We start from the raw sequence: 24,624 nt of genomic DNA, 5'->3' as shown, positions 1-24,624 counted from the left end.
CAGCTACCAATATCCCATATATCCTGGTAAGACTATCTTGAGTGGGACATTGGCCAACTATTTCTCAGCCACTCTCTGTGGCTAAATGGGACGGACCCAGCTTCCTAGCGCCTGGTGTGCACATGGTCCCCAAAAAGGCCAATCGATGTAACCCCTCATCCTGGCGATGTCTGTGGATTTAGGGATGGGCGTGTGAACCAAGATCCAGCACTGTGAGTCTGTCTCAGGACTTTTGTTTCAAGTGTCAGTGTAAGTACACTATTTCAGCCTAATGATGCTGATGGGTATCTCTCTAGCATATAAAGAGAACCCACCTGAGAACAGAGTCTATGCAGTAGAAAGTGGCACCTTGACTCAGAGAACGACGGATTCCCAGTGCCATAACTGGGTCCACCCACGCTTGAACCCATTACAACCCTAGTGTTTTCAGTTATGTGAGGCAGTCATTAGTCAACAGAAGTCTTAACTGACGTATGTAAACAGTAATAGAAATAGAGCCATTTTAAAATGGAGTCCAGAGGAACTGCCTTGCATGTCTTAGCCCTCAAACCTTTGGAATGTTAAAACGGCAAAATAACCTTTGGAAGAGCCTAAGCAACCTTGTGTGCCAAATAACTATTAATATTTGCAAAGATGACAAGGAAACAGTTATCATGACTACTGGACTAATGACTACAGCACTGAAAACTAAGAATATTGTTTAGAATTAGTATCACTGTGTTAGCTTATCTGCACCTATAGTAATGCCTTCCTTGTGTTGATGGAATTTTTCCCCTTCCCTTTCTCATAAATACCCACTGCCTTTGTCTCCTAATCAGAACACTATTTGAGCTTCTGTCTGAATCAGTACATCCCGAAGAGATCAATACCTATTCTTATTGATCTTAAATAAATGCTTATTGCCTCTCACTTTGAAAGGCTCTTTTATTTTGAGGTCAACACTTAGAAAGCAGCAAGTAGCATGAAAGATGAATGTATATTGTACTTCTAGAGAGGAACTACTTCCTTAGTTTACCAATGTTTCCTCCTTAGCTCCTTAGAAAATGGGCTTATGCTCTTCCCATTTGGAGACAACTGCATGGGAGCTTTCAAACGTCCCTTGATTATTTTCTTTTCTGTAAGAAAAAGCACATCAGAAATCTGACTGTTGTGTGACCCGTTTGTCACAGTTTACTAGGGGACAAATTTACTCAGCCTCAAAGATAGACACATTCATTTCTGTTTTCTTGTTGACCTACCTGCTCTCAGGGGCGGTGAGTAGCCAGCTCTTTCAGAGATCCCAGCATTTGAAATGTTACTATGTCTTGACCAGCCATTGTACTGCACCAATACCAATTCTCTGCTTTCGATAATGTACAATAGTTATGTTACCACTGGGGAAGCTGGCTGATGGATACGCGTGGGAACTCCATGTATTCTTTTTTGTGACTCTAAAACTATTTCCAAAAAAGTATGTTTTAAAGAAAATGTCTTGGGCAGGACTTCAGATGAGATGAGACGGGTCTTGGAGTGGGTGGAGCTGTAGCCCCACAAACCGGATTTTGGGGGAAGGTGTTGTCATTGATGGCTTTTGGTTTCCTGAGTCGGTTGCAAGAAGGAAACTACACCAGATGGTGTGGAGAACCAGAGTGTCAGGGCCAAACGTCTCCCCACACATCCTGGGGACAAAGGGGGCAGTTGGAGAGCTGAGATCACCCCAGTCTCCCTTCTTCCTTCGAACTGTGAAACTGAAGACAGAATCTTGGTCCGTGTGGAAGGGACGCTATGGTCATAGGATTCCTGTCTCTGCTTTGCGTCGGTGAGTCTCCAGAACTAGGAGGGATGTGTTTGGATGGGTGAGAAATTTCACAGTAGAGTGGGGGTTAATATGGGAAACATGGCAAGAACAGGAGTGACGACTTCTGAGTATTGGACACAGGCCACCTGTCACAGTTTTGTAGGCTGTGATATCGTCATGCCTTCATTCTGATGCTCGCACAAAAGAGAGAAGGAATCCAAGGTGCAGAGATGTGTAGTAACACCGTCTGTTTACTCAGTCGACATGCAGTGCTCGGGTGGGATCTCCAGCTCTGTATCCTCTAAACAGCACAGTCGTGCCCTGACTGTTCCATTGGTATATAGGAGGGCAGAGTCTACAGGGTGTGAAGTGCTGTGGGTTGGGTACAAACACAACAGGAATCCACGGGAATACAGGGTAGAACCACACCTGGGGATGACAGATAAGAAGAAAAATTTCTGACCACCCCTATCCTCAGCCTGATTTTAACCGTGCTCAACTTGAACATAATGTAAACAAACAGACAGCCTGTTAAAAGGATGACCTGGATTGTAATGTTGGCTTGGTCTCATAGGATCTCTTGACTTTGAACCAGCAGCCCCACCTCACAAAGCCCCAGGTCCTCCTTCGTGAGTGGGGCTTGTGGAGGGGATATCAGGACTTGTCCTCTGCCCCAGTTCCTTCCTCTTCCTCCTGAGTACAGCCCTCCCCAAAGTTCACATGTGAACTTTAGAGGTGGCCGTCGTCACCATACCCCAGACCTCCAGCTGCAGGGCAGAATACGCTGGGCAGAGAGAGACTAGCCATCTTCCCCATATTTATTTCCTGTACCACAAACTCTCTCCGTTTGAATGATGGAGGAAACCCCTATACTGCACAGTAAAATAACGATTGCATGAAATGGTAAGGACAAACACTGCAAACCCAGAAAATAGGAAGGAAAAATATAGGTAAATGTTCAATGATTACTAGAAGGCAAATGGACTAATCATGAAAGCTTTAATGCAATGAATCAGAAAAGTAAAAAGAGAAAACTAAACCCAGGGGAGCACCTGCAAGGAATAGAGCAGATCTTGAACAAATTAGTTGTCCGTTCTCTGCCTGATTTGTACTCAAAGACAAGCACATCATTCATCTCTCATGAGAGTTTCTCTTCCAGGACTCTGTCTGGGCTATGAACATGAGCAAAAGAATGGTGAGTTGTCTCCCGTGTAAACTCTGTTTGTTCCTGCATCCCCAGTTCCATGACTTGTCCCTTTAATCTTCAGAATTCTAGGAGTGAGTTTGTGGTCATCAAGATGAAGAGTCAAACTAACTCTGACTTCTTTCCAGAGAAACTTCCCAAACCCTCCCTGAGCGCCTTGCCCAGATCAGTGGTTGAACGCAGTAGTAATGTGACCCTGAAGTGCCAATGTCACTTCCAGAATGTGACGTTCATGCTGGGGAAGTTGCAGGATTCTGGGTACGAGAAGGAGCAGAGTTCAGCAGGGCACGATGCTGAATTCCTCCTCATGAACCTGGAGCCTAAGAATGCTGGAACATACTTTTGTGCCTACAAGATAACAGGTTCCCACGAGTGGTCAGAGAAGAGTGAACACCTACAACTGGTGGTCACAGGTGAGAAGGGCAGCCTCGGGTCTGCTCCTTGGCACACCTTTTCCTGTGTTGGTATCTGGCAGGGGAGGAAGGAACCCAGGAAACAAAATACAGATGCAGTATATTGAGTGTAGGGAAATGGGAACTCAGTGTGAGGGCGAGCCTCTCTTCAGGGATTCTGAGTGGGTCTCAGTGATGTGGACATGGGGCGGTGTTTTAGAATAGAGGTATTAGTAGGAAATTTGAGGTGCAGTAAGGCCAAGGGATTAAGAAACAATTGTCATTGAAGAAATAGTTTGGTACCATTTGGGGCATGCCGTGCCACGCGGGGTCATATGAGGCAGCACCAGGGTCCGTCAGAAAGCAAAGGGAGGGAGAGGACTCTGAGGAAGAGCCGTTATAGTGGTTTTTCTGGGAAGCAACAGGCATAAGGTTGGGGTATAGAGGCTGCCCCTGGTTGTCTGGGACCTGGCCCTGGGGTGATGAGGACGGGAATAGTGGCCCAGAGTGTGAGAGCCCAGTGAAGGCGGTTGTTGGGAGTCTATGCTCCGGGTTGGTCGGTTTGCATATGAAAGGTACACTTGAAGGAGAGTTGTTTCCTATCTCTAGGAATTGGATAACCCTGGCAGAGGAATCCTTCCAGGGTCAGCAAGGTCCCAAGATGTCAAAGCATCAAATGCAGGAAATAAAAGATACAGTTAATACAGAGACATAGGTGAAAACGCGCCCAGGCGCAGTGGAAAACAGGAAGCCCTGGTCCTTCTCTTCACCCCCATTGGCTCATCCTTTACAGGATCACTCCTAAAACCTTCCCTGTCAGTCAGTGTAGACCCAGAGATGACTGCAGGTCACAGTACGACACTCCAATGTCTGATTCCATGCAACAGAACTGAACATATCATTATTGCTCTGCTGAAAACAGGGATCCCAAAACCACTACTAGTCGAGAAACTAAGAAAAAAACAAACTGATCATCATGGTGGCATAAGACATCCTTGTTCTGTCCCCCCCGCCCCCCGCCTTCAACAACAAAAACTCAGCATCTATCTGCAAACAAAAGTGCCTCTGTGGGAGTTGTGGTATCCAGCACCATATGCCAAGAGATCTGGGAGGAGTCTTGCCCACCTGTGCATTGGGTAATAGGCAGACAGACAGTACTGGCTGGGATCTGCGGGAGACTGAACTGGTTCCAGCCCCTCTTGGCTGTGGTCTGGGAGCTCCTTGAGAACATGGACTTCAGCAATCACCTGTGAATGAGAGAGCCTTTGTGTAAGTCTACAAACCAAGACTGAGTCATAAAGAAATGGAAAATCTGAATACAATAATGGGTAAGGAGCTTGACTCAGTAATCAAAAATCTCCCAACAATAACAACAAAGTCCCGTAATCAAAAATCTGCGCCTCCCCACCCCCCAAAAAAAGTCTAGAACCAGATGGCTTCCCTGGTGAATCCTACCAAACATTTAAAGAAGAAATAACACCAATCCTTCTCAAACTCTTCCAAAAAAAGTCGAACCTAGAGGGGGTACGCCCATGCTCATTTTACCCTAATACCAAAGACAGATAAGGCCATTACAAGAAAACTACAGACCAGTATCCCTAATGAATATAGAAGCAAAATTTCTCAAATGTTAGCAAACTGGATTCACCAGCACATTAAAAGGATCAAATACCATGATCAAATGGGATTTATCCCTGGGGTGCAAGGATGGTTCAACATATATAAATCAATAAATGTAATACACTACATTGATAGAATGAAGGATAAAAATTATGTGATCATCTCAATAGATGCAGAAAAAGCATTGGACAAGGGGGGTGGGGGGTGGGAGATGAAGGTAAGGGGGATCAAATATATGGTGATGGAAGGAGAACTGACTCCGGGTGGTGAACACACAATGGGATTTATAGATGATGTAATGCAGAATTGTACACCTGAAATCTGTGTAATTTTACTAACAATTGTCACCCCAATAAATTAAATTTGAAAAAAAGCATTGGTGGGGCCGGCCCGGTGGCTCAGGCGGTTAGAGCTCCATGCTCCTAACTCCGAAGGCTGCTGGTTCGATTCCCACATGGGTCAGTGGGCTCTCAACCACAAGGTTGCCAGTTCGATTCCTTGAGTCCCGCAAGGGATGGTGGGCAGCGCCCCCTGCAACTAAAATTGAACATGGCACCTTGAGCTGAGCTGCCGCTGAGCTCCCGGATGGCTCAGTTGGTTGGAGCGCATCCTCTCAACCACAAGTTTGCCGGTTCGACTCCCACAGGGGATGGTGGGCTGTGCCCCCTGCAACTAGAAAACGGCAACTGGACCTGGAGCTGAGCTGCGCCCTCCACAACTAAGACTGAAAGGACAACAACTTGAAGCTGAACGGCACCCTCCACCACTAAGATTGAAAGGACAACAACTTGACTTGGAGAAAAGTCCTGGAAGTACACACTGTTCCCCAATAAAGTCGTGTTCCCTTCCCCAATAAAATCTTAAAAAAAAAAAAAAAAGCATTGGACAAAATACAATATCCTTTTAAGATAAAAATTCTCAACAAAATGGGGATAGAGGGAATATACCTCAACAACAGCAAGGCCATTTATGACAAACACACATAATATCATATTCAATGGTGAAATCTTTTCCTCTAAGATCAGGTGCTCACTCTTACTGCTGCTATTCAACATAGTACTGGAAGTCCTAGCTAGAGCAATCGGGCAAGACAAAGAAATAAAAGGCATTCGAATTGGAAAGGAAGAAGTAAAAGTGTCTTTTATTTGAGGATAATGTGATCTTAAATATAGAAAATCCTAAAGACGCAACCAAAAAAACTGTTTGAAGTAATCAACATATTTAGTAAAGTTGCAAGATATATAATCAATATACACTAATCAGTTTTGTTTCTATTCAATAACAATAAAATATCTGAAAAAGAAAGAAAATAATCCCATTAACAATAGCATCAAAAACAATAAAATACTTAGAAATAAATTTAACCAAGTAGGTGAAATATCTGTACAGTGAAAACTACAAGACTCTGATGAAAGAAATTGAAGAAGACACAAACAAATGAAAAGTTATCCCATGTTCATGGATCAGAAGAATTAATATTGCTTAAATGTCCATATTACCCAAAGCCATCTATAGATTCAATGCAATCTCCATCAAAATTCTAATGGCATTTTTCACAGAAACTAAGAAACAATTCTAAAATTTGTAGAATATACAAAAGACCATAAATAGCAACAGCAATCCTGAGAAAGAAGAACAAAGCTGGAGGCATCATACTTACTGATTTCAAACTATACTACAAAGCTATAGTAATCAAAAGAGTATGGCACTGGCATAAAAATAGATACATAGGGCAATGGAACAGAATAGAGAGCCCAGAAATAAACCCTCGCACATATGATCAACTAATATTTGACAAAGGAGCCAAGAATACTCATTGGGGAAAGGATAGTCTCTTCAAGAAATGATGATGGGAAAACTGATATCCATATGCTTAAGAATGAAATTATATCCCTATCTTACTCACAAAAATTAACTTGAAATGGATTAAAGACCTAAACTTAAGACCCCAAACCATAAAACTCCTAGAAGAAGACATACGGGAAAATTCCCTTGACATTGGTCTTAGCCACCTATATTTATATATATATAGCACCAAAAGCACAAGGAGCAAAGCAAAAATAAATAATAAGTACGACACATCAAACTAAGAAACTCCTGCACAGCAAAAGAAACCATCAACAAAATGAAAAGGCAACCTACTAAATGGGAGAAAATAGTTGCAAAATGGTGGTGCTCTTTACTGGGATAGGGAAGATTGGCAAGGAATAGGATTGGAATGGGGGAATTAGTTGTGTCATTCGTAAATATTTTTGTTAATAAAAGTAATATCAAACTCCAGGAGTATTAAGAAGAGTAATCTAGTGTTCTAGCCCTTGTTCGGGGACCTAGTGAGCACCTAGAGAATGGAGAAGACATTCTCTGCTACCCAGAGTTCATAAGTAGAACGTATAATCGTTGTGATTACATTTTTTGCATCTTATTTTCTAGATGGCCATGATGGACCCGGAGCTTCCTCAATAAAAACAGGTAAGATAATTAGAGAAGAGGTGTTTTTCCCAATTGTATCCACTTCATGAGGCAGGGGATCCCCCTTTGATTGAAAGGAACAAGGAGAATCTTAATGCCCATTTTCTCAATGTGATTGGGGAAACGAATGCCCTTTCTGGAAAGATGACCTCTGAACCACTCCCAGGTTCTTAAAAACCTGGTGAGTAAAACAGCACAAGGTGCATTGTTTGCCATTTTACATAATGAAAAATTACGGTGGTGTTTTGTGAAGTTTGGGGGTGAGTTTATGGGACTGGTTTGGGGCCTGGGATGGGGACCTGTGAAGTTCGGGCACTTTGGGAATATGTATTATTGAGTTGTTGTTGAAACTTTAAAGTTCTCAAAAATAGGTGAGTATAAAATTCTTTTTCTCTGATGTTGCTTTTCCATGAAGAATTGACTAAGATTCTGTCCTCTGAGATTCTCATAAAAATTAGGCTTTTGGTAGCTTTAGACGGAAACAGGAACTCATCTGGACTTCAGTGTCACCTAGACACTTACTCATGCTTTTTAGCAATCTACACCAAAGGGCCAATATTGTTAAAGGCTGTCATTAGAGCCTGCTATAATTCGTCTTTTCAAAAAAGATATTCTCCAAAGTGTCTTTGCGAAATAAGTATTCATATTAGTTGTTGAAATGTGTTTGATATTAGGAGGCTTGGGACGTGACTGCTACTCCAGTTGTATGAACATAGTTCACACTAGCAGTGTTTTCTTCGAGAGACCTGAAATCTGGTAGTCGAGGAGCACAGAGATATCAGAAATGAGGTGGGAAGTCTCGCAGTGTGTGAGAGGGAAGAAGAAGCAAAGCGTTCATATTTTTAGCTCTTGTATAATTTATTTTCTTTCTTTTTTATTGATATATAATTCACATTCCATTAACCGCACCCTTTTAGAATGTATAATTCAGTGGCATTTAGAGTATTCGCAAGGTTGTGTGACCATCACCAGTCTGTAAGTCCCCCTTTACCCACTAAGCTGTCACTCCCCCTGTCCCTCTCTCCCACCACAGCCTGCCAACTATGAATCTGCTTTCTGACTGCATAGTTTGGTCTAGTCTGGACGTTTCCTATAAATGGATTCACACAATATGTGGTCTTTTGAGACTGGCTTCTTTCATTTAGCATAATGTTTCCAAGGTTCATCCATGTTGTAGAGTGTGTTGGTGCTTCATTTTTTTAATGACTGAATAATATTCCATTGTATGGATAGACCACCTTTGGTTCCTCCATTCATCAGTTGATGGACATTTGAGTTGTTGGTACCTTTTGACTATTGCATTTAATGCTGCTATAAACACGGGTGTACAAGTGTCTGAGTCCCTGCTTTCAATGCGGTGTCTACCTATGGGTAGAATTGCTGGGACATATGGTAACTCTATGTTTAACTTCTGGAGGAACTGCCAGACTGTTTTCCAATGTGACTGCACCATTTCACCTTCCCGGCAGTCATATGTATGGGTTCCAATATCTCCACCTTCTTGCCTACACTTGTTAATTTCCTTTTACTTTATTATAGCCATCATAGTGGGTGTGTATATCATTTCTTAAAATGTACTTTCTGAGTTCACATTTATACCACCACAATTCTCAAGAGAATGACAAATGTTTAAGCACACATATGCTGTCCCCAGCCTGTATACGTATGTCTCAACGCTGCCAGAAAGGGAACCTATACTCCAGTTCTATGCAGACTGATGATGAATTTCATCACCTAACTTTGACACAAGGCCAGCCTTTCTTTCTGGTGCCTGCGACTCTCTTTCTGGTGCCTGTGTCAAGCTGTATCCATTTGTCAGTCGATTCCTCCAGACCAATATCATAGACCCTTTGTCATTTATTTAGGCAATTTGTAAATAGATGTGAAATTTGACCAGGATATGTGGACATCTCAGGGGGAACCCAGTTCAATGGATTGTGAGGCCATCGGAAGAGGAGCATTTTGCAATAATTTACTTCTCATTTCTAGCGAATTGCTATGTGAGAGAACTGCAGGTCGGACAAGGGGAGAACTGAAAGATTAAGAAAGGGCTGATGTTTCTGTGCTTTCTCCAGGGGCCCTGCTAGTCCAGGAACAGCTATGTCTGCCCTGTTTTTATACGTCCATGGAGATACACTTACAGAATTCTTGCTTTGGAGGGTCTCTTTGATTCAGTGCCAACAAAAGCAGACTCTTAAGCATTAGTGCAAAAGTGACATTGAAGGGAAGTAGAGAACAAGGATTTTGAGGCAAAGAGACTAAACAACAATGGGATATTCTGCCTCAGCTGGTGTCTTTTGCTCAATCCTGCAGGAAAGTGCAGGACACAGAGAAGGTTCCCAGTGTGGGGGGGTTGGCTGGGGAGCTGGGGCATTCGCGTTCCGACAAATAAGTCATTCGTGACCCTGAGGCACATAAATTGCAAGGCATTTGGGATCCTTCTAGATGCAAGTGTTCACATAGGAAAGGGAGAGAAGCCAAGATCTAGAGTACATAAAAATGGCAAAGGGACCCGGGGCAACATGGGTGCAGAGGAAATGACAGCATCTGTTACAGAGGGAGGTGAGTGTGGGTGGACTATTGGGGGGAAAAAACACAGTTTTTTTCACCGTAGTCTCATTATCTGATGCAATGAGTCAGATTTTAGACTGGGTGCCTTACAGCCAGTACTTGTCATCATTACCTACCTCTTCAAAATTAGGTATTCTTTCCTCCCTTCTTCCCTTCCTCCCACCCCACCCCAGCTTTATTGACGTATGTATAACTGACAAAACGGTAAGATATATAAAGTGTACAATGTGTTGATCTGATAAACGTATACATTGTGAAAGGACACACCCCCATCGAGATAATGAGCACATCCCTCAACTTCCCTCACATATTTACCTTTTTTGGGGGGCAGGGCAGGGTAAGAATGCTTAAGCTCTACTCCCTTAGTAAATTTTAAGTACACAATACGGTATTATCAACTACAGTCACCATGCTTGTCCATTGCATCCTCAGACCTTATAACATCTTCTAACTGAAAGTTTGTACCTTTTTACCAACATATCCCTATTTCCCCCACCCCTCAGCTCCTGGTAACCACCATTCCACTCTCTGTTTCTATATTATTATTATTATTATTAATTATTTAGATTCCACATATAAGTGATACCATGCAGTATGTGTCTATGGCTTATTTTGCTTAGCATGCTGCCCTCAGGGTCCATCCATGTTGCAAATGGCAGGATGTCCTTCTTTCTCACAGCCGAATAACACCTTGGGGTGTGTGTGTGTGTGTGTGTGTGTGTGTGTGTGTGTGTGATACGTGAAACATGGTTCTTGAGCTGGGTGAGAGTTTGGACTTTCATTCACCTGTTACTGGACTTCTCATCACCTCTGGAGCGTTACAGTTAGTTGGGTACATGTTATCTCACCAGATTATCAGTTGCCTGGAAGAGATTCAGAATATCACGTACTTTGAATTTTGACACCCAGTGGCCAGCCCAGAGCTACCTGCACCTTGTGGCAGACTGGCCTAAAGGCTTAGACGCACCAGGATCCAAGGCCATCCTGCCCATGGGACCTTGGGGAATTCAGTTGACTTCCTGGTGCTCACTTTATGGATGAATGAAACGAGGATAGTTAACCTCTCCTGCATGCTCATCGTCACGATGAGAAAGAACACACGTGCAGACCTAACTGAGTGGCTCGCAATAAACAATATTCCTGTGACGGATGAAACATTTATTGGGAATTTCCCACGTGCCAGGCTCCCTCTGTGAGTGCTGACCCGTTTCATCTCCCCACCCACCGTCCACTGAAGTAGCTGCTATTGTTACCCCCCCTTGAATGGGGCAACACAGACTCAGGGACATTAACAAGCAAATGGCCTAACGCAATGGGACCCTGCGCTGAAGCTCCATACTGTTTTAAAATTTATTTTCCAATCACAGTTCACATGTTATATTAGTTTCAGGTGTACAGCATGGTGATTAGACATTTATGTACCTTACAAAGTCATCCCCCTGTTGAGTCTGGTACCTACCTGACACCACACAGTTATTACAATGTTACTGACTATATTCCCTGTGCTGTATTTTTCATCCCTTGACCTTTTTTGTATCTACCAACTTGTACTTCTTGATCCTTTTCACCTTCTTCACCCTGTGCTGCAACCTCCCTCCCATCTGGAGACCATCAATTTGTTCTCTGTATCTGTGAGTTTGTTTCTGTTTTGGTTGTTCATCTATTTTGTTTTTTAGATTCCGTATATAAGTGAAGGCATATGGTATTTGTCTTTCTCTGTATGACCCAGCAATTCCACCTCTGAGTATTTATCCCAAGAAATCCAAAACACTAATTCAAAAAACATATGCACCCCTGTGTTCATTGCAGCACTATTTTCAATAGCCAAGATATGGAAGCAATGGAAGTGACGACTGGATAAAGAAGCTGTGGTACATATATACAATGGAATAGTATTCAGCTGTGAAAAACAATGAAATCTTACCATTTGTGACAACATGGATGGATCTAAAGAGTATTATGCTAAGTGAGATAAGGCAGTTCCATGTTTTGAAGCCAGGTTCTGGCTCCTCTTAGCTGTTCCAGTAAACTCCATCACTGAATTTCAGGAGCCCAACTGATTCTCTGATCTGCTCCTCTCCCTCTAGACACCAGAATCATCTTTGTCACCACCTTCAGCTGCCTCATCATCTTTCTCCTCTTCCCCTCTGTCTTCCTCATCTACAGATGCACTCAGCATGGTAAGTTCAGAGGGGCACCAGTTAAAACTGCTGAGAACGGGGAGTAAAGAGGAGTCTCTCCCTGAAGCTGAAGCTGAATAATACTGAATGTCAACTATAATTTTATATATATATATATATGGTCACAGGATATGGAGTACAGCACAGGGAATAGAGTCAATGGAATTGTAACAGCTATATACAATGTCAGAGGGGTAGTAGATTGCGGGAGGGGGTATCACTTTGTGAGGGCTGTAAATGTCTCAATATTACATTGTTTTGTACACTTAAACTAATTTTTTTTAAAAGGAGTCTCTCATTAGATATATTTCGCCCTGTATTTTTTTATAGGTTCATCACATGAAGAATCCAACAAGAGGTAGATACACTTGGCAGGTCTCGTGCCCTACTGAACTCACACTCCATCCTTCAGAGGATGGTGCAGAGACCCCCATTTCTCATGCCCAACCCCATCCTGTCCCCCGTGACACACCCCTTCCCCCAGCCCAGGCTGTGACCTTCCTCTTCTCCCTTCCAAAGTCTTTATCGTCCCTCCAAAATCTTCAGATCCCATACTTGAATGTGTTTCTCTCTCTCAGAACCAGCCACTCCAAATTTCCCCAGCAAGAGGCTTCAGGTAAGCGATTTAGAAAGAACCCAGGAAAGAATCACTGGATGAAAGATGACAGCCTGACTCCTGCTATCTTGGAACTGAATTTTTTTTCTCTCTCTCTGACTCACATGCAGATTTATCCAGGCCAGAAAGAGTATCCCTCTCGGTGAGTTCTCCCCTTTAGAATTCCCCAGGAGCTCACTTACCACCCAGGCTGGTCCTGTCTGCTTTCTGGTTCAGCCCCTACTCTGGTTACATGGATTCCCCAACTCACACAATTAGGAGGCCAGTTAACATTGTGTTTAAAAACATGTGCTTTGACCGAATTCATAAAAACAGAGAGTAGAATGGTGGTTATCATGGGCTGGCAGGCAGAGGAATTGGAGAGATGTTGTTTATCTACTTGTAACTCGTAGATAAATAAATCCTGGGGATCCGACACACAGCATAAGGATTATAGCCCACAATATTGTATTGTAAACTGGAAAGTTGCTAAGAGGCTAGCTCTTAATTCTTCTCAACACACACACACACACACACACACACACACACACACACACACACAGGATAATTATGTGCCAGTATGCAGGTGTTAGCTAATGCCCAGGCAGTAACCAAATGGCAAAATATAAATGTATCAAATCAATAAGTTGCACACCTTAAACTTACACAATGTTATATGTCAATTACATCTCAAAAAAAAAAAGTGTGCTTTGAATTACAAAGTAACTGAATCCCAGCTCCCAATGTCTACTATTTACCATGTTTCCCCAACATAAGACCGGGTCTTATATTAAGTTGTGCTCCAAAAGACGCATTAGGGCTTATGTTCAGGGGATGTCATCCTGAAAAATCATACTAGGGCTTATTTTCCAGTTAGGTTTTATTTTCAGGGAAACACCGTATCACTAGTGTGGTCTGAGACAAATCACGAAATCCCCATGATTGGGACCCTTCATTTTCTCCCATATCTAATGGGAATCAAAATGCCCATTTTAAAGGCTTGTGTAAATCTAGCAATGTCATAAGCATAAAGGGTTTATTGGAGTTTCCAGGAAATTTTAAATGACAGATGGACGGCATAAATGCATCAATTAACAAATGTTAATGAATTTACATGCATCAATTTTTTACTATTTAAAATACTGCATATTTGTGATTTAATGTTCATTAGCATTTCATCTAAGAGCAGTATCAGATAACATTTTTACATTTTCCCCTGGCACACCAGCTCATTGGCTCATTGTTTAAGCCAAAGCAAATAATTAGAGAGTTACCAAAAGGTACAAATAGTTCACTGTTGCATTTAAAATACACTTATGTACATTGCACTCATTTAGATATATGTATTTTTTTAAGTTATGAAAAAACACGGTTCACAGGTTCACAAAAATTGTCAGTTAACAAATCTGTTCAATTTAAAATGTTGGATTAATGGCACCAATTAGCAAATGGTTGATAAAAATAATATTATAATAACAAATGCAATGGAATAATATTCAACCATAAAAAAGGAAGAACCTAAATGGATGCACTTTAAAAACATTTTGCTAAGTAAAAAAAACCAGGCGGCCAGATAGCTCAGTTGGTTAGAGTGCAGTGCTCTTAACAAGATTGCCGGTCCAATCCCCAAATGGGCCACTGTGAGCGGTGCCCTCCACAACTAGATTGAAACAACTACGTGACTTGGAGTTGATGGGTCCTGGAAAAACACTCTTAAAACTTAAAAAAAAAAAAAAGAAGAAAGAAAAAGAAAAAGTCAGATACAAAAGACTGTATATAGCATTGTTCTATTTATATAAAATATCCAGAAAAGGCAAATCAGTAGTTGCCTATGGCTGGGGTCGGGGGTGAGGCAGGTGGGGCCAGAGAGCAAGGTAACTGCAGACAGGCACAAGGAAATTTTGGGGGTGATGGATGCTCTTAAAACTCTATTGTGGTGATGGCTGCATCATTCTACAAGTTTACAAAAAGTCATCAAATTGAGATTTTGAGGAATTTTATGGAAATTTAATTGAAAAATTACAATTTATTTATAAATGATATCTCAGTCAAATGGTTTAAAACAATAATATGATATTACATTACTAGTAGATGTTCTCATAGTATGGTTCTTATTCTCAAAAGCATACATTTGTGATTTTTATTAGCACCAGGTAACACTGGTTGTCAGTATCATTTTATTAATACTAGAGTCAAACCCCTCCCCCTCCCCGAACTACAGCCATTCTAGAATGGCCCTGTCAGTGAAACTTTCCTCAGAGCTGGAAGTGTCCTACAGCTGCGCTGTCCTATTCCACAGCCACCGCCCCATGTGGCGACTGCACATTTGACATAGATCTGGTGTGACTGAGGACCTGAATTTTTAATTGAATTGTAATTCATTTGAATAGCCGTATGTGGCCCATGGCTACCACATTGGACAGCTCAGCTGCAGATGCCCATGTGTACCCTTCTCTTTTCCCCAAAGACTGAAGATCCCCAGGAAGGGACCTATGCTGATCTAAACACGGAGGCACCATCTGAGGCAGCTTCTGTCCCCGCCGAGGAGCCCCCAGGGTCCTGTGAATGTGCAACGCTGACGGCGTAGGAGGATGGCAGAAGCCCCTGGAGGAAAGGCATCTTCCCTGGGAAGCAGAGTATGGATTAAGATGACTGAGAGGACTAGACATATGGAGATCCAGGTCACTCTGTGTCCTCGGTGCAAAATCCGTAATACTATTAACTTTTTCTCTTCTTGCTTCCACTCCTATCAAAAATTACTAGATTGGTCTTCCCAAAATCTGCAGTGTGACTTTAGTATGGTTTGACTTAAAACATAGGCTAAGAATATGTACTTTATATACAAGTGCGTGCGCGCACACACGAGGTTGGACAATTACATTCGTGGACAATTACTGTGTAAGTGCATGGTGGAAAGTTCACGTGCTTTACACACACACACACACACACACACACACACACACACACACACTGTTAGGGAATTCTGGAAGGCACCACATAAATAGAAAATAGTTTCCCCAGAGAAGCTTGTATGGTTGCTGTTGGGTGAAACATTCCATAGACACAGGGATTTTGCAAAGGAACACAAAACATGAGCCACAAAGGTAGACACTCAATTGTGAGCTAACAAAAGCATCCCTATGTAGCATGCACCCTGGTAAGTAGCTAAATATATTTACTTCATTATTCTTTTATGCCTTGCTAGGAAGCCATCTAATCTCAAGACCAGTTTTCTCTCTGACACGAGTGTAAGAGTTTTCTTAGTACCATCATATTTCTGTTTATTTTATTTCTTTATTATTAAAAATCAAAGGACACAATGAAGTCAGACTTAGAGAATATATGTGGATTTTGTCATATGGTGCCTATAACTTAATTTAGGAGAATACATCAGTGTAAGGATTTTTCTGAGTATGGACTCTTTTGTGTGACAATGGCACCAAATGACATAAATAAAAGAGCTTTGCTTCCAAAGTTATGTCACTCAATCACGTTTGAAAGTCATTGTTAAATATACAAATGAATGAAAGTGTAAAGATTAGGAACGTATATGTAAATATTCTTAATGCATAAGCGTATGCTGCATAACTTTTCTCTTTTTAAGTTTTTAATTATGAAAGAATTTGATCATAAAGAAAAACACCAAATAATATAAACAGAAATATGCACATTGACCTTATGTTCTAGACATGAATATTTTGCTATGATTTTACTTCTGCCACTTTCAATCTCTTTCCTCTCTCTCTTCCCCAGAGGTAAACATTGTATTATTCCTATGTGTTTTTTCACACTTTACTACACAAGCATCTATAAATAGTCAATATGCAGCACTATTTTATGTGTGATTTACATATACATATATGGAGTCATACTGTATATTATAATTCTTTTTTTATTGTCCTCAACATTATGCTTTTGAAATTCATCCAGTTGATTTTTGTGGGTCTAACTTATTGTTTACAGTATAGAATTCAGTTGTTGACCTTACTGTGGAATATTATTCACCCATAAAAAGGGATGAGGCACCATTACGTGCCACAATATAGATGAACCTTGAAAACATTATTATTATAATTAAAAGAAGCCAGACACAAAAAGCTGCGTATTGTAGGATTCCATTTACGTGAAATGTCCAGAATAGATAGATCCTTAGAGACAGGAAGCAGATTAATGGTTTCCGGCAGGCTGGGGAGGGAAGAAAGGAGAGGAACAGCAAATGGGTCTGGGGTTTCTGTTTGGGATGATGGAAACGCTGTGGAATTAGATAGTGATGATGGTTGCACAATCTTGTGAATATACTGAAAAACACTGAATTGTGCACTTTGAAGGCCTGGATTTTATGGTATGTGAATTATATCTCAATAAAACTGGTTTTTAAAAAGAACTTGGTAGTACACACAAACCAGTGTTTCTCTTCATTCTTTCCTTGACTGTTAGATGTTTGGGTTGTTTGCCTTGGTGAGTTATCGACAAAATGCTGCAGTAAATACCCTGTCCCTGCCTTCTTGTTCACATGTGTGATCTCCCTAGGGTGGATATTTACAAGTAAAATCTGTCTTCTATGAAGTCCACACCTCTCATCCCACTAGGAGAGGCAAATGATAACTAAGGTGGTTTCACTTATTATATTTCCACCAGGATGCATACAGTTCCAATTCCCCTGCATCCTTGCCAGTTCATAAATGTATTAAATTTTATCATTTTTGTTGATTAAAGTACGTGAACTCATAGCCCATTTTAAGCTGCCTATGTCAAGATACCTCACCGTTGCTTTAATTTTCATTTCCTGATTATGGGTGAGGCTTATTGGCCATTCGGGGTTCCTCTTCTGTGAATTGATGATTTCTATCTACTGATCCTTTTTCTGTTGAATTGTTGGCCTTTTCCTTACTAATTTGAAGGGTGTATTTATACAGTACGCACACCTTTCCTATGTAAACTATAGACTGCACATATCTTGTATTTTCCTTCTTTTTGTATCTTTTAATGTTGGCTACTCAGTAATTCATCTTTTAATTTATCTTTGGAGAGCGTTCTTTGTGTCTTGACTGGCTTTACGTGAGAAATCTACTCTCCTGCACATTCTTCTAAATTTTAAATTTTTTAAATTTTGTGTTTCATATTTAATCCATCTGAAATTAATTCTTATCTAAGGTGTGAAATGGAGATCTAATGTTTTGGATCATCAATTGTCCCAGCGTGTTTTATTGAAAGGTGCGTGCTTTTTCATTCAAATTGTGTCTTCAGTTTGATGAAATACAATCATTTCTATTTCATCTGCATTACCTTCCATTATTAGAGTAGTTCAGACACTTGGATGGAAATGACCAAAGGGAAAACCTAACTTAAAAGGAATGGAATCATGTAACCAAACTAAGGAAAAGACTGAGCTAGATAGCCTCAGACAACTGCTTCCATGTACGCAAATGCCATTTAGACTTTCCTTCTCCATTTTCTATCTCTATTTCTATTTCTGTTCTATCATTACTCAAACTAGCACTGCCTATGAGCCTGGGGCGGATAATGACAATTCCAGGCTTACAGCCTTGCAGACTTTTAGCCAAAGAGGCAAGGGGGGCTTTTTACTTACTGGATCGATTCAGAAAAAAGATTATCGGCTACCTTTAGAAGATGTTAGAAAGCTGAGTCACAAAAGTTTTAGGCACAGAGCTAAAAAATCCAGCATTTATCCTGCCTTTCATTTATAACCTGTTCCCCAGGACAACCGAATAGTTGAGGAGGCAAAGTTTCTATTCATACAATTACTACAACTAATACACAAAGAAGAAAACTTCTAGGTCTTATCTTTGGCTAAAGCCTGCCCACCTTACCAGGAGTAATAACAGAGAAGGTGTTTTAGTGTCTTTCCACCCAGAAACTGTTAATACACAATAGATAAAATGCCCAGAGAAAATGCAAAAGGGAAATCAGATGGTTAGAATCAACGGGAATAATTTTCCAAAGTCTTAGCATTAACAGTGGCAGAACCAATCTAAAACCCAGGTGCCTGCTGACTCCTAGACCAGAGCTCAGCAAACTTTTTCTGAAAAGGAGCAGAGAGTAACATTTCCAGCTTCTGTAGGCCATAGGGTCTCTGTTGAGACTACTCAACTACGCTTTTGCAGCAGGAAGGCAGCTGTGGCTAATATGTGAACAAGTAGGTGCAGCTGTGTTCTAATAAACCTTTATTTATTATACAAACACAAGTGGTGGTCCATACTGTGTTTCCCCAAAAATAAGACCTTTGGAGCAAAGGTCTGGCCGGACCTTTTTGGAACAAAAATTAATATAAGACCCAGTCTTATTTTACTATAATGTAAGACCGGGTCTATAATTTAATAATATAATATTAAAAAAATAATATAATATAATATAATATAATATAATATAATATAATATAATACAATACAATATAATACCGGGTCTTATATTAATTTTTGCTCCAAAAGACACATTAGAGCTGATTGTCCAGCTAGGTCTTATTTTGGGGGAAACACGGTAGTTGGCCAACCCATGTTGTAGAACAGTGATTTTTGAAATCTGAACAAATTACCAGAAGAATTTAATTTACACCAGGAATATGTGTGCGAGGGTGCACGGGAAGACTTTTTTTGTCCCTTTCTTAGTTCCTGGATTTCTAAAAGTGGCAAACAAACAGGACTGGTTTCTGGGGTCCTTTCTGTCTTTGACCTGCTAAGCCTCTGGGGTCATCCATCCACATCCAAGCACGTAGGACATGGTTTTGCTGAGGGGGTGAGGGGACACCATTATCTCTTTGGAAAGAGTTCCAGCTGGTTGTACAACTTGGATGGGGCCTGTTTTGTGTGGAGCTTTGTACCCTGTGGTTTGTTTTTTGACGCCTGAGTCACATCAGAAATTCAGTGAAGGACTCTGGGTTGAGAAGGGGTACAGGGGGCCAAGAGCAAAGAGACCTCTTGAGTCTGGGGCCCTGGCCTGTCCCGGATTCTCCCACTTTCTTTGTTTCTACCCCCACGCCCTTCTGAGCCTGGAGAGAGACATGGGACAGAAGGAATCAAACCTGCTGGATCTCAGACTTCCAGCCTCCAGAACTGGGAGAAAGTAAATTTCTGTTTAAGCCGCACGGTCTGTAGTATTTTGTTTCAGTGGCTGGAACAGATTAATCTAGGGAAGTGGGGAAGGAGCAGGAGGCAAGGCCTGCATACACCCAGCTCCAAGCCCCTGCATATACTCCATTGTCCTACCGGAATTCATTAACAAAACACAGATACAAAGATAAGTGATTAAGAACTTCAAGGTGACAACTGCTGAGCATTAAACCCCAAACACAGGCTCCCCTTCTGAAAGCGAGGTCCCATTTGCACTGGATGCACACCCATGAGGCTGGTTGTGTTAGCATCTCACTTCAGCCCGAAGCTCCCACGAATGGCACATCTGAGGGGGAATCCACTTGCTCTCCTCTCCTCACCAGCACGAGGTTGACAAGGTCACATTGAGGAGTAGCAAAGTGGGAGTGCACTATCTCTGTCCTCTTGCCGCAGAAGTCATTCTCTCTAAAACTTGGGAGCTCTTGGCAACCATCTGTTTTGTCTCACCATATGGAGGAAGAAACACGAGGATGACTCAGACAGCATCTGGGAAAGGAGATGGGAGTGATAGATAGTGCCTTCAGCTCTTGTTTTTCTTGGTTCTAATTGCTTCCAAAACTCAGCCTCCCTTCGCTCTTTGCAGCTTCCTTGTTCAATCATTCTTGGAACCCTCTGCACCAAAAACAAAAGAAAACAAAACACAAATCCCAAAAAAAGTCCTTTGAGTCTAAGCTAGTCCGAGAAGGGATTCTGTTTTGATCCAGAGTCTTAACAAGTATTATTAAAACCGATCACCCTAATAGAAATTGTTCATGGACATCCATTCTAGTACTCATCCTCCTTAAATGTCTATAGTGGTCTTTAATTTGAGTGAAGGGATCCCTGACTATTTATTTTCTGAAATCATGAATGCAGTACCAAGTGCAGTCCAGTTTTGTTTTCTTAACTTGTGCCTTCCACGTGGGCTATGCGGAGAACAGGGCAAGAAGCACTGAAAGAATGACAGGCCTTTGTTCTCAGACAGTGTCAGATGTAAGGTGGGAGTTATGTGAGCTTGGGAAGATTTCTTAAAATCTCCGGACTCTATGTCCTCATCATAAACAGGTACAGGGTTGTTGTGAGCTGTATGACCAACTGTCCCAATTTTTCTGGGATGGAGGGATTCCCAGGATGTGAGAATGAGAAATTTCCAGAAATTTTAGGGCTAAAACTGAGAATGTCCCAGTAAAATCGGAACGAGTTGGTCAACCTAATTGTAAGTATGTGCATTGTAAAGATGTAGGTTTGATAATTACAGTGATTCAGAAAACAACTTTTTTCTTTTTCCTCCATTCCCTTATTACACCCACCGCATGAGTCTACCTGTGCCTTTGTGGGACACCTAAGGCAAGTCTTATGACCTTTAAAGACTTACAGTCACTGTTCTGGTGTTGTTTTTTTTCTTTAGTCACATGGGAAGGAAATGTTTTTGGCAGGTTGCCTGCAGCTGCAGTGGACACGGTCAGCTTTTTCTTTATTTCCCCAACTGGAGCTTCTACTCCTCCTCCCCGTCTCTCTCAAGCCTGCAGTCTCTCACCTGCAATTATTATAATTCTCGATGCCTGTAAATGCATCTTGTCCAGTTAGTCACCCAGGACGACTGACTCAATTTTTGGGGGTCCATCAGTTCATTTCCAACTTCTCTCTGCAGGGTTCACCTGTCACCTCCAGGTGGCGCTAATGGAAAGGATATAAGACACCTGATTCATTTTTCTCTCTCCCTCTTTTTCTCCCTCTCCCTCCCTCCCTCTCGCCTCCTCTCCCTACCTTTTCCTCTCCCCCGACCCCCTCCTCTTCTTCTCCCCCCCTTCCCCTCCCTCTCCATCCTTCCTACCTACCCCCTCCCTCTCCTCTCTCCAGGTTGTCCCTGAGTGTCCTCAGAGCTGTCAGCCACAATCTTGAGCCCTTGAGATGTTTCAGACATGAGCCGGCTCCCATGCTTCTCCGGGCCCTACCCCTCACCCCATGTTAAGTACTCGGAGTGGTCTATTTGAAGCTTTGCCGCTCTTGAAGATTGAAGTGAGAAATGGTCATCCTCGCCACACTCTTCGTTGGAGCACGGGCCCCACAGCACACCAGGAGCAGCACCCTCTCTGCCTAGGCAATTGATTATGGCTACCATGTTGCCAGTTGCAATTTTTTCAACGGAACCTGGAAACCCAGATTTTGATGGAAAAATCTTCCGATATTTAAAGATGGGACATTAACTCAAAAATCAATTTGTTTTCGAGGTTTATCCACAATGATGCATGTACCTCCTTCCCTTCTATGGACCAATAATATTCCATTGTATGGATACACCCCATTTGGTTTAGCCATTCATCCGATGATGGACAGCTGAGTTCTTCCCTGTTGGGGTATGTGAATAGTGCTGTTAGGAACATTCACGTGAACGTATTTGTCTGAACACCTGTTTTCAATTATATGAAACATCCAGAAGAGAGAAATCCACAGAGACAGAAAGCAGATGAGCGGTTGGTGGGGGTTGGGGGGAGGGGACAATGGAGAGTAATGGTTTGATGGGTATGAGATTTCCTTTTGGGGTGATGAAAATGTCTTCTTGAAATTACATAGAGGTGATGGTTGCATGGCATTGTGAATGTGCTAAATGTACTAAATGCCACTGAATTGTTCAGTTAAAATGGTTAATGGTTAATTTTACATTACATGAATTTCAATTAAATAACTTTGCAAACATTGTGAAGGAAAAGACAGAAACATGTCTGTGGGTCTTATCCAGCCCTCTGGCCAGGGGTTTCAATCTTCTTTGGGCTTAAAAAAAAACGACAAACATTACACAAAAAAATATATACAGTAAGATTCTATTTACATGAAATTCAAAGATAAGCCAAATGAAACAACACTTTTAAAAACTAATAGAATTACAGTTTGTAAAACTGTAAGGAAAAGCAAGAGAATGATTTGTTCAAAATTCGGGCTGTGGTTGGTTATAGATCAGAGTTGTATGTTGAGGTGGTGATATCGGCGAGGGACATAGCAGCAGCTTCCAAGATACTCGTTCTTTTTCTTAGCTGGGTTCTGAGAAAATGAGTGGTTTTGATTTGACTTATTTAAATGGGATGTTGGGCTGTAAACACTCTTTTGCATATATGATGCATTTCACATTTAAAAATAAAAGTTTGATGAATTTTAAAAAGACACACTTTGATGTGGGGTAAAATGTTAACAATTGGTAGATCTGAGTAAAGAGTATGTGGGTCTTCAGTGCACTGTTTTGACTCTTGCAACTTCTCTATTAGTTTGAAATTATGTTCAAAAAAGTTTTAAAGTGTATAGAAAAAGGAAAAGAAGGTTTGTAGATTTCAAGACGTTGCTATTTTAGTACAAACTGGCAGTTTTTAAAACAATCACAGGGATCTAAAGTACAGCACAGGGAAAATAGTCAACAATACTGTAATAACTATGTATAGTGTCAGGTGGGTACAGACTTACCTAGGGGATCATTTCATAAGTTTTATAAATGTCTAACCACTATATTGTACATCTGAAACTAATATTATATTGTATGTCACTGTAATGGAAAAAATTATTTTAAAAAAGTGTCTATTTTCCTTCACTTCAAAAAATAAGGTGAACAGATGCATGTTTAAAAATATCTCATAGTAGTATGCGATTCCAGCTATTTGTCTTTGAGCGGTCTCTATTCCCTTCTCCCACTTCTGGGAAGTCCATGAAGATCCCGGCTAGGAAAGAGGACGCACAGGGAAAACCCCACTGGACAAAGAGCCATTCCCCCAAGAGCAGAGCCCCCGCCCCCCCCCCCCAGGGCAGACATCTCTTGGGGCTTCCCTGAACTGGCAGGGCACAGAGTCAAGTAGAAAAATAAATTGTTGATGATCCCTGTTCCTAGCACTTATCTCAGTTTATAATTACACATTCATTAGTGTGATTATGTGATTAATATCTGTTTCCATCACCAGACTGTCAGCTCATCGGGGGTCCCTTTTGATTCTCTACTGTATGCAGAGCCCAAAGTGCCACTCGATAAATAATAATAGCAGCAAGACTGATGGAGTTATGACCATGTGCCAGACAATTTTCTGGATCTTTGCAGGAATTATTAGGGCACTTACTCTTCATAAGGACTATAGGAGGTAAGTACTGCGATGAGCTCTCGAAAGTCAGGAACAAACAGAGGCTCAAAGAAATGAAGCAAGTTGTTCCAGCTGTGAAATGTGAAACCAGGTTTCACACTGTGTTCACAGCCCACATTCTCAACCCCTGCCATACGCAGCCTCTACTTGTTCAATGAAGAAGTGAACACACATCCCCAGCTCTCTTCCCTCAGGGTCCTCAGCACAATGCTGACTTTAGTGCATAAGAAATGAAAAGAGTGTCCTGCCAAAGACCTCAGCACTGAACTAGAGACAGGCGCAAAAGGGATCCTCATGTATCCTAGGTTCAAAATGATCTCCTCGGAGAGGAAGCCACTTGCAACCCTGGGACGATTTATAATTACATTATAAATGTTGTAATATTTATGTACTATGTTATAATATCTATGTAATATAACAATATGTTATAATATAATACAATATGATATAATATGTAAATATTATGTAACATGTTATATCATAAATATTATAACATTTATATAATAGTTATATTGTATAAATATTGTTACATATATGTAACATGAATGCTATAATATTTATATATTATAGGATATTAATATAATATAATCTTATA

The 24,624-nt window shown here is 41.3% G+C and overlaps 1 protein-coding gene across 1 annotated transcript; it reads left to right on the top strand.

Annotated features, from left to right (window-relative positions):
- Window positions 1-1,554: 1,554 nt before the first annotated feature.
- On the top strand, window positions 1,555-16,968 carry VSTM1 (V-set and transmembrane domain containing 1). Its single transcript, XM_033129557.1, has 9 exons — window positions 1,555-1,798; window positions 2,937-2,972; window positions 3,110-3,394; window positions 7,424-7,462; window positions 12,121-12,213; window positions 12,544-12,571; window positions 12,792-12,829; window positions 12,940-12,971; window positions 15,276-16,968. Exons 1-9 carry the CDS (start codon window positions 1,765-1,767, stop codon window positions 15,393-15,395), a joined length of 705 nt encoding a protein of 234 aa, XP_032985448.1. The 5' UTR covers window positions 1,555-1,764; the 3' UTR covers window positions 15,396-16,968.
- The last annotated feature ends 7,656 nt before the right edge of the window (window positions 16,969-24,624 follow it).

This window comes from Rhinolophus ferrumequinum, chromosome 15, assembly GCF_004115265.2.
Source record: "Rhinolophus ferrumequinum isolate MPI-CBG mRhiFer1 chromosome 15, mRhiFer1_v1.p, whole genome shotgun sequence".
Lineage (NCBI taxonomy): Eukaryota > Metazoa > Chordata > Mammalia > Chiroptera > Rhinolophidae > Rhinolophus > Rhinolophus ferrumequinum.
Note: the sequence above shows the minus strand (reverse complement) of the source record. Positions and strands in the feature narration are given on the sequence as shown.

Excerpts from the sequence above, each read along its gene's own strand:
- VSTM1 (XM_033129557.1), top strand. The coding sequence starts at position 1,765 with ATGGTCATAGGATTCCTGTCTCTGCTTTGCGTCG. Across the intron at positions 3,395-7,423 it reads CCTACAACTGGTGGTCACAG|ATGGCCATGATGGACCCGGA; the intron begins GTGAGAAGGGCA and ends CTTATTTTCTAG. Across the intron at positions 12,572-12,791 it reads CATGAAGAATCCAACAAGAG|AACCAGCCACTCCAAATTTC; the intron begins GTAGATACACTT and ends TCTCTCTCTCAG.